We start from the raw sequence: 11,408 nt of genomic DNA on the forward strand, positions 1-11,408 counted from the left end.
ATTTGTTATCAAATTGCTTACTGGGGAAATATGGATGAAAGAATGAAGTATTGATTGGTGGCATCGAATTGTTAATGGTTATTTTGAAGCTGCAGGCTGGGTAGAAACATTTTGAATGACGAAAGCAACTTTTCTTTCTCAAGTCGTTTTGACCTTTACTCAGAAGTTTGAATTTTTTTTCTTTGTCGTGAGCACCTTCCTTCGTTACTCATTTTATATAAATTTCCCCCTTTTCTTTTAGGTATACTTTTTTACTTTGTACCATATATGTTTAATTATACAAAATGTTATATAATAATATTAATAAATAATAAATTTTATTAATTATTATTATTATTTATTAATTTTTTAATATAAATTTACTTATTATTCCCTTTCTTTTCAGTTTACGTTATATCTCTTTCCTTCTTTTCTATATTGCTTGTTTTTTTTAAAAGATTTAATATCTCGGGTCGACTTCTACATTTTTAACCTTAGTTAATAGAATATAAATTTAATTAAATAATTAATTAATATAATATAATGAGTAAATTACTTTAAATTACAAAGCTATAATCGCTCAAATAATGTAATAAATTTTATTTTACAATAAATTTCATATATTTTTAAAAATATTTTCTTTATATTATTGTATAAAGCAATAATTGCTTTAAAAAGAAAATTAAAGATTCATAATTGTATATATAATTTAAAATTTAATAATTTAAATAATTGTTATATATTTTATTTAAAAAAATTTTAAAAATTATTTATTTTTAAATTTAAAAATTGCTTGAGATATTTTCTCTCATAATATCAATAATTAATAATGTCATCAAATATCAATAATTAATAATGCCATCAAATCCTCCGATGAATGTAATAATAATGAGAATATGGCAAAAGGAACACAACAAATTACTTTATACAATTTTTATGTACTATTCACTTACTTCGTTGTTTATTGGTTCATGCTGAAGAAAGCCCAAATAGTTTTTTCGAATACTATCTCCTTTTTTATATCCTAATTATTCCTTATTATTAAAATCTTTTAAAAAGATTTAACGTTCTCGGGCCGACTTTTATATCTCGAACCTTCGAGTACTATCTCTTTTTTTAAATCTCCTAATTACTTTTTATTATCAAAATCTTTTAAAAAGATTTATCGTTCTCGGGCCGACCTCTATATCTCGAACCTTAGTTAATAAAATTTTAACTTAATTAAATAATTAATTAATATAATACGATACATAAATTAATTTAAATTATAAAGCAATAATCCCTTGAATATTGTCATAAGTTTTATTTTACACTTCTATATCTCGAACGATAATTAATAAAACATTAATTTAATTAAATAACTAATTAATATAATATGATAAATAAATTACTTTAAATTATAAAGCAATAATTGCTCGAATAATCTCATAAGTTTTATTTTATAATAAATTTCATATTTTCTTTATGTTATAAAGGAATAATTGTTTTCGAAAGAAAATTGAAGATTAATAATTGTGTGTGTATATATAATTTAAAATTTAATAACTCAAATGATTATTATATATTTTATTCAAAAAATAATTTATTTTATAATGCAAAACATTCTTGAGATATTTTCGCTTATAATTAATATCAATAATTATTAATGTCATCAAATATCAATAATTAATAATCTCATCAAACGCTATGTTACGTCCAGACTCGAGGAAGGATGAATCGATGGAAGGGCGCAACAACCCTCTTTTATTATCCCGAAGTTAAACGTCTCGTGGCGTTTGGAATCGGATCGAACGAACTGGCAGGTTTGGAAAACGATAAACTATTACGCTGGTTATTCAGACCTTCGTTCGGTGGACCTTTTTCGGTATTGATATCTTCAAAGCTGTTAACGATACTCTTCATAAATTTAACATAGATTTTTCAAAATGTTCAGCTATCGTAACTGATGGTGCAAGAGCAATGATAGGTTCAACAAATAGATTCTTCGGTCAATTAAAGCAGCGAGATTTGAAGATCCCTGTTATTCATTGTATTATTCATCAAAAAGGGTTATATGGGAAGATTGTGAAACTATGCACCGCAATGCAAACTGTCACGAAAATTATTAATATAATTAAAAGCGGTCACAAATTTCTTTCTCATCGAAAGTTTCTACTCTTTCTCGAGGAGCATAACGCAACTTATACAGATGTGCCTCTGTATTGTGAAGTTCGGTGGCTCAGTGCAGGAAAATGTTTGGAAAAGTTCTTTGCAATAAAAAAAGAGATCTTCATTTTCTTGCAAGAGAACGTTTCTACAAAATATGAGGAATTTAAATTTTTTTTCGAAGATTTAGATTCACTTTGCGAGCTTGCTCTAATAACTGACATGACAAACCATTTAAATACTTTGAATTTAAAGTTACAAAAGATCGGTCAAATCATTTCACAATTAGTTAGTCATGTCGATTCATTTCGCAGAAAATTGCAATTATTTAAAAATCAATAAGAAATAAATATTCTTCACTTTTTTCCCTCTTGCCAAATTCTCTTTGAAGAACATGGCACAAATTGTAATTTTAAAAAACAAATTAATATAATTGATTCCCTAATTAATCAATTTGATTCACGTTTCAAAGACTTCGAAACGCTACGAAAAGATTTAATACTTTTCGAGAATCCTCTCACTGTGCAAATCGAGGAACAAAGCCCAGAATTTCATGCAGAACGTTGCGATTTGCAATGTGATCTTTCTCTGAAGGCACGATTAGAAAAGGGGGTCGAATTCTTCAAAATTTGAGATGCATCGTGTTATCCACGTCTTACAAATTTCGGTCTTCGAATTTTCTCTATGTTTGGATCTACATATTTATGTGAATGCTCTTTCTCGAAAATGAAATTTATTAAAACAGAAAAACGTTCTTCTTTGAGCGATACATCATTATCCTCGCTGATGCGAATTAGTTCTTCTACAATCTCTGTGGATATATCATCCTTAGTAGAATCGTGCAAACGACCTAGAATATCAAATTAAAATTTCGAAACAAATTGGTTTGTTTGGTTTTTTCTGCTTCCTCTTTTATTTTTATATAATATCTTACAATATCAAATATTGCTTTCCTGCCAAGTCACATATTTCATTATCTTCATTATTTTTTAGTGGAATAGGCCTACTGGGGAAACCACTTTAAAAAAAAACGCATCGACAATAGTACCTCATAGGTGATGTGGAAAGCTATTATCAAAATTATAATAATTATTATATATATATATATATATATATATATATATATCTAAAATATATTATTATAACGTATGTGTATAATAGATTGCATATATAATATATTAATAATAAAAATTTATAAAAATTATCAAGTAAAGCAAATTTTAATGATAATTTGGCGGAAGGTACGATTCCAGCATATTTTTCATATAGGGACACTCCTGAGACATAGCATGCGCGTTGCACGTGCGATTTCGGCGGCTCGGCCGTCGAGCCTCGAGCGGTTGTCGGGGCAACGGCAACGATAGGCGGCGCCTCCGATTTCGGCCCGAAATGTGCAACTAAATCCGAGCACTGCTCTACAAGAACGTCAGTGCCAAAACTGGTTCAAGAAATTCCGCGCTGGTGATTTTGATCTTAAAGATGCTCCTTGGTCAGGAAGGCCCACCGAGGTTGATGACGACAAAATAAAGGCATTGATCAAGTCAAACTCATGTTACACGACACGAGAGATTGCAGAAACATTGAAAATCAGTCAAAAAAGTGTTCACGTCCACCTAAAGAAGGTGGGATACGTAAGCAAGCTCGATATTTGGATTCCTTATGAACTCAAAGAAGTTCATTTGACGGCGCGTATAAACATCTGCGATATGCTCATGAAACGTGAAGAAAACGAGCCTTTTTTGAAACGAATGATAACTGGTCATGAGAAGTGGATTGTTTACAACAATGTGGAACGCAAACGGTCTTGGTCCCGACGTGATGATTCGCCTCAAACGACTTCAAAAGCAGAACTTCATCAGAGGAAGGTTATGCTCTCAGTGTGGTGGGATTGGAAGGGTGTGGTGTTTTTTGAGCTCCTACCAAGGAACCGAACAATCAATTCGGATGTGTACTGTCGGCAATTGGACAGTTTGAACGAATCTGTCATCCAGAAACGTCCGGAGCTTGTCAATCGTAAAGGAGTTGTGTTCCATCACGACAACGCAAGACCACACACATCTTTGGCGACCCGTCAAAAATTATTGGAGCTTGGATGGGATGTGTTGCCCCACCCAGCATACTCGCCTGACCTTGCACCGTCAGACTTCCACTTGTTTCGCTCTCTTCAAAACTCTTTGCGTGGAATAACGTTAAATTCAGATGAGGCGGTAAATCAGCACCTTGTTCAGTTTTTCGCCAATAAAGACAGGTCCTTCTACGAATGGGGAATTATGAAGCTCACCGAAAGATGGCAAAAGGTCATTGAACAAAACAGAAAATATATCATTGATTGATCTTTGTTCTTTATATAAATAAATGATTTTGAAAAACATACAAAAAATACGCAATGACTTTTTACTCAACCCAATAGCTATGATAAATGTAATAATGATGAGAATATAGCAATAGGAACACAACAAATTGATTCTTTTATGCACCAATACTTACTTCGTTTTTTATTAGTTTGTACCGAAGAAAGCCCAAATATTTTTTTCAAGTATCTCCTTTCTTCTCTCTCCTGAACACTCGTTAATATCAAAATATTGCGTTCTCAGGCACAATTTCGTTATCGAAGCACACGTGTTACGCACATAGACTAACTCACATCCGAAAGTAACAACACATATTGTAAGAAATCAAACTGAATAACTTAATTAATAATTAGAAAAAGCACAAGGACTGATAAAATCTTGCGTCCTCAGACATGATTTTATTATCGAAGCGCATGTATTACGCACATGCACGCACTCACACCGGAAAATAACAACATGTATTTTAAGAAATTAAACTTAATAACTTAAATAGTAATTAGAAATAACACAAATAACACGATAAATAATAATATTTAGAATAATATAAGGCCAACGATCAATCGCGTTCAAACCGTATGCCATTCGACTATAATCGAATATAACACCAAAAATAATATCGCGCTGGTTGTTGATAAACAACTCCCTTAACGATGATCTCCCTGAAACGTTAAGGGATGCAATCTATTGACATAACAATAAATAAATTTAAAAAAATCCAATGCAATCCCCATAAAATTTAATTCTCTTTTAAATTAAAATTTACATTTTATTATTTTTTCATATAAATACACATATTTATATAATACATGTATTTGTATTGTATATAATAAATGTATTTGTATTTAATATAAAAATTTATTAAAATAAAGTTTTATTTTTTTACTTTTCTTATTTTTCTTATTATCTTCATCTTTACGTTTCTTAATTTCTTTAGTGTTGTCTTTATTTTCTTTAACATATTTCTCTTTCTTCTTCTGCTCTTGACTTTCATATCCAATTACTGCTGATAATAATAATAGATCCAGCTCATCATCCAGTACTGAAATTTTTTAATTATAAATTAGATTAGGGGAAATGATGATATTAAGAAGAATAAGAAGAATAAGAAAAATAAAATGCAAAATGAAATAATTATTAAAGTAATTTATTTTATAATCAAAATAATTATTAAGAGAATTATTAAGAGTTTAATGCCAAGTAAAATATTTATAACATTTGCAATTTAATTGAATAATTTTTTTTATTTTCAAAGATTAACTAATTAATTATTTTTTAATATTTACCATTTTTGTATTCTTCAATTTTTTTATCTCGCTTTATTTTGCTTTGTCCAGTAATATTTATAATTTCATGTTCATTATTTTCATTCAATAATACATTTTTAATTTGATTTTATTCGATTTATTTATTTCTTTTTCAATTTCATTTGATTCATTTATTTCTAAGATAAAATAATTATTAAAGTAATTTATTTTATAACTAAAATAATTATTAACAGAATTATTAAGAGTTTAATACCAAGTAAAATATTTAGAACATTTGCATTTTAAATTATTTTTTAACATTTATCTTTTTTAAATTCTTTAATTTCTCTATCTTGCTCTATTTTGCTCTGTCCAGTAACACTTGTATTTTCATATTCAATATTTTTATTCATTAATTCATTTTCAATTTCATTCGATTAATTTATTTCTTCCATCTTAATATTTAATATTTTCTGTTTTGATCAATTTATTTACTTTATCAATGACATTAAACATTTGAAATCAGCAACTTATTTATATAGTCATTTATGAAATGACTCACACGTCAAGAGATATAAACTCTTATTACCCATAAGGGGCGTTTTTTTTAAATCTGGCAACAACATAAATGTATATTTGTGCGTATATGGGTGCATGTATGAGTGCGTGAGTGGATGGGTGAGTGTGTAAAACTAAAACAAAAACACATATTAGCCATACTCCAAAATTAGCAAAATTTTTATATTTGATAAGAATATATTTGATTAATTTCAAAAAATCGATTGTGCGTATGTGGGTGCGTGTATGGGTGCATAGATGGGTGGGTGATGTTGCAAAACTTATTAAAAAACACATAGTAGCCTTCCCCGAAAAATTTGCAAAATTTTGTTACCAATTTCGAGAAAATTCCGAGAAAATCGGTTGTGCGTGTGTGGGTGCATATGTGAGTGTGTGAGTGGATAGGTGAGGGTGTAAAACTTAAAAAAAAACCACATAGTAGCCTTCCCCAAAAAATTAGTAAAATTTTGATACCAATTTCAAGAAAATTTCGAGAAAATCTATTTTACATACGTGGGTGCATGTGTGGGTGTATGGATAAGTGAGTGGGGGTGTAAAATAAAAAAAAACCACATAGTAGCCTTCTCCAAAAAATTAGCAAAATTTTATTATTAATTTCGAGAAAACTTCAAAAAAATCAGTTGTCCGTGTGTGAGTGCGTATGTGAGTTCGCGGGTGGATGGGTGGGGGTGTAAAAAAAAACTCACAGTAACCTTCCCCGAAAAATTAGCAAAATTCTAGTACCAATTTCGAGAAAATTTCGAAAAAATCGGTTGTCTGTTTGTGAATGCGTATGTAGATACATGAGTGAGTGAGGATGTAAAACTAAAAAAAAACACGTAGTAGCCATCCCCGAAAAATTAGCAAAATTTTGACACCAATTTCGAGAAAATCGGTTCATAAATATGGAAGTAATGGTTTTGCGTATGGGTGCGTATGAGAATGCGTGAACGGGTGAGGATAGGGTGTAAAACTGAAAAAAAGCACATAGTAGCCATCCCCGAAAAATTAGCAAAATTTTGGTACCAATTTCGAAAAAATTGTATAATGTAGAAGTAATAAATGTTGAAATAGTTTGCGGTCCGACAGACATACAGACAGACACACAGACGGTACTTATATATATAATAAATAGATATTAGTTTTTATATTATGTATATTAGGATATTAGAGAATTAGGATAAACTTATTAATAAATCTAATTTTATTTAAAGAAATATAGTTAATAATTTTGGCTGTGAGTCTGCTATGTATTAGATATATAATAAATAGGGAACTTAGATTAGGACTAAAACTTACAATTAGAATTAGAATTAGATACAAAGAGAAGCTCGGGCTCTGACCTTTGAGTTTCCTTTTCTTTTATGAGTTTATTTAGGCGTTAAGTTGTAGATTTTTAACTTCTAATTTGTACATTTTAATTAATAGTATACGTATATGCTTATAGTTTATAATTTATAAATTTATAAAATATAAATTCTTATGAATGTATCTTATTGTTGTTAGATATGTGAATTTAATATTTTTTAGTTTTTTTTTAGATACGTCAACTTATCATTTTTTCATATATTTTTTTAGTTTATTTATTTTATTGAATATTAATATTCTAGTATAGTATAAATATAAATATAAGAGGACTCACTGCACGAACGAAATGTGAGGTCGAAGGTCGAGACAGACGACGTTGTGTATTTTTATATTGAAGATGATCCAAAAGAAGGATCGAAACATTTAATAAAGAAGATCTTTGGTTCAATTTTATTTAATTTTTTTTATGGAAATAACGGTGTATTCAATTTCAGCACCCGGCTCTTACTAGCCCTTTTCGTTTATTCTTATTGTTATATTTATATCAGTACAGGGATTTAGTTGCAACTTTCGGCCGGATTCCGTGACTCACGCCTACGGTTCCTTCTCTTACTGCTTGCGGCCTAGCAACGCAGCGCCGAACGGCCGTAACTAAGGAGCGCGTCACTAGTCTCAGGAACGTGCGTATTACAATTGTAATAATGCAATACTCTAATAGCAAAAGTCCTCATTAAAATTTTCTATTTAATACTTTATTTTGTATTAATAACTAAAATAAATATTATTTTATTATTAATTACGTATATGTTCTGTAACAATTTAAAATATTTCCCAGACAGCACAAAACATCCTCAGGATCATCCTGAATATGTCCAGGACGGTTCAGGACATTTGTAGGATGTTTTAAGATATTATTATAAATATATTTATAAAAATTTAATATGCATACATAATTATTTTTAGTTGTGTCGGCTATTTAATATAATTTAGAAATCTTAAGTATTATAATAAGTATTAAATGTCCTATAAATGTCCACTGGATAACCCCTGAATGTCTGTAGGATATATCTGCCCTGTCTATTATATTGGATGTCTTTTGGATTTCCAGAGGACATATACATGTGCAATTAATTGTTAACATTAATTTCGTTTAATATTAATAATTGAATTTGATGCGCACATTTTCATATATCCAAAATTATTATTTACCCAGACAGCACAAAACATCCTCAGGATCATCCTGAATATGTCCAGGACGGTTCAGGACATTTGTAGGATGTTTTAAGATATATTATTATAAATATATTTATAAAAATTTAATATGCATACATACTTATTTTTAGTTGTGTCGGCTATTTAATATAATTTAGAAATCTTAAGTATTATACTAAGTATTAATGTCCTATAAATGTCCACTGGATAACCCCTGGATGTCTGTAGGATATATTTGCCCTGTCTATTATATTGGATGTCTTTTGGATTTCCAGAGGACATATACATGTGCAATTAATTGTTAACATTAATTTCGTTTAATATTAATAATTGAATTTGATGCGCACATTTTCATATATCCAAAATTATTATTTATTTAATATTTCATGAGAAATGTTACTGTTCGCAACATTCCAAAAACTTTACAAACAATAGTATTCAACCGCTAGTTCGTTTGTTTACCGCTATGCGACACGCGAACTCGTATTTGAGATTTGGTCATGAGAATTATATAAAGCTTGCAAAGAGCAACTGACAGGAAATTACAAATGTAATTATTTTCTATCAGTTCAATTTCTGATGCAATCCCAACATAGGGAATTCAGATATTGGATTGTTTAGAAAATATTACACAACTCAAACTCGGGAGCTAAACCTAAAATATTCATGTACAGCACGAAAGCCTCAAATATTAAAGAACGGTGAACTATTTTTAATATTAGATTTTTAATATTGGCAGTAAATAACAAAACATAATTTTAATTTATATTTAAATTTTAAAATTTGCTCCTTGAAACATACGAAAAATATCCCTAACATATCCTATAAAAATCCTTAGAATGTTCCACAGGATCTCCCTGGATTCTCCAGAGGTTAATATACGGCTATCGTTTACTCTTCCTCAGGACATCCAGAGGAGATCTGAGGATTACAATGGGATATCCTGAGGATATCCTACATGTATGTCCTGGATGCCCTTTGGACGTCCTAAGGACATCCTTGTGCTGTCTGGGTTATGTTTTATTCAAAGCTCCTAATGCACTGTTATATATCAATTTGCATAAAATTATATGTTATTTATTTTTATAATATATATTGAAATATGAAAATAATAACTAAAAAACTTATTTTTTTATGAAACTGACGCACTACCATCCGCGTATGGCTCTTACTAGTCCGCGATTATTTTAATTTGTGATATCACTTGAGAGCCTTAATTTCTTAAATTGTATCATTATTTGTTGTTGTCCTCTTTAGCGGAATAGGCCAACTGGGGAAACCATATAAAAAAACGCATCAACAATAGTACCTCATGGGTGATGAGGAAATCTATTGTCCTCCCAATTATATTATAATTATATATACATAGTTTTTTTTTATATATAATCTCTATAATTTTTAATATATAGTTTTTATATGCAGCAAGCGTGTCTTCTTCTAATAAAATGTATTTCAATATATTTATATTTATTTTCATATTTCAATATATATTGTTGTTCGGGAGTCGACCTCGACGAGATCGCCCGAAACTGAAAGAGACGCTCAGAGATGAGCGAGAAGCGGTGTGTAACGCGAATCCGTAGATCCGCTGGAGGACAAGGAGAGTTTAGAAAAGACTCGATTCGAATGCAGATTATTTTGATCTCGCTTTATTTAGAAGAATAGGAGCGAGCGACGGCACGTATTCCGCGGTTCCGACGGATATCTTGATTGTCCTGTTAATTACTGCCCTTTTGCGCGGTTCGGAAATCTTGATTAAGAGCTTCTTGCTAGAAACTCTCGCGATAACGGAAATCTTGACCGCGAACGCTGGATGGAATTTAGCGCGAGACAGAGGACATTTGTGATGCGGATAACGAGCGTCGATTCTCGGACTCCAAACAATTAATTTTCACAATGTTTTAGCACGAAAAGCGAAAATAATACAGCGTGAGGTTTTCCCGAATTGACCGCCGTGAGAATATGTGCGCCAGATCGGATGCGAGACAATTTGGAACGATTCTGAGACGAGTAAGCCACTGTAACTCCGATACGAGCGAGAATAGAGAAAAAAAGTTGATCGAGCTCGATGAACGTCGACCGGCTCGAAACGTCGTTACAGGCAGACTAAATCCATCGACCGCGGAAGCTCGCGCTCTGTCGATGGGAATAACAAGGTTTTTCTACGTCGAACCTTTGAGAACTAGCTGTTTGTCACACTTTTTCTTTATTATGATCACGCCATCACGCGCCGATCGGCTGATCGCGACGATGTTCATTCTCGCTCGGGTTTTGATTGCGGCTCTTACCGTTCAGATTTGTCGGTTGAATTTACAGTTTAAATTTATCGATTAAATTCAATGTTTCAATCTTGAACAATTGTGAAAATAAATAACATAATTTTACGTAAATTGATATATAACAGTGCGTTAAGAGTTTTGAATAAAACACAAATATTTTAAATTGTTACAGAATATATACATAATTAATAATAGAATAATAATTATTTTAGTTATTAATACAAAATAAAGTATTAAATAAAAAATTTTAAGGAGGACTTTTGCTATTAGAGTATTGCGTTATTACATTTGTGATACGCACATTCCTGAGACTAGTGACGCGCTCTCTAGTT

At 30.5% G+C, this 11,408-nt stretch overlaps 1 protein-coding gene across 1 annotated transcript in view; it reads right to left on the bottom strand.

Moving 5' to 3' along the window:
- LOC138941585 (THAP domain-containing protein 2-like) overlaps nucleotides 1-11,055 on the bottom strand; it is a 140,212-nt gene extending 129,157 nt beyond the window's left edge. Inside the window, exons 1-2 of the mRNA XM_070311419.1 lie at nucleotides 10,971-11,055; nucleotides 8,795-8,807 (exon numbers count right to left, since the gene is read on the bottom strand). Coding sequence (XP_070167520.1) covers nucleotides 8,795-8,807; nucleotides 10,971-11,055 — 98 coding nt within the window. The remainder of the gene's footprint in view (nucleotides 1-8,794; nucleotides 8,808-10,970) is intronic.
- Between the last annotated feature and the right edge of the window lie 353 nt (nucleotides 11,056-11,408).

The sequence above is a fragment of the Polyergus mexicanus genome, unplaced genomic scaffold, assembly GCF_030449975.1.
Source record: "Polyergus mexicanus isolate NDT 795.1 unplaced genomic scaffold, iyPolMexi1.0 SCAF_19, whole genome shotgun sequence".
In the NCBI taxonomy this organism is placed as follows: domain Eukaryota; kingdom Metazoa; phylum Arthropoda; class Insecta; order Hymenoptera; family Formicidae; genus Polyergus; species Polyergus mexicanus.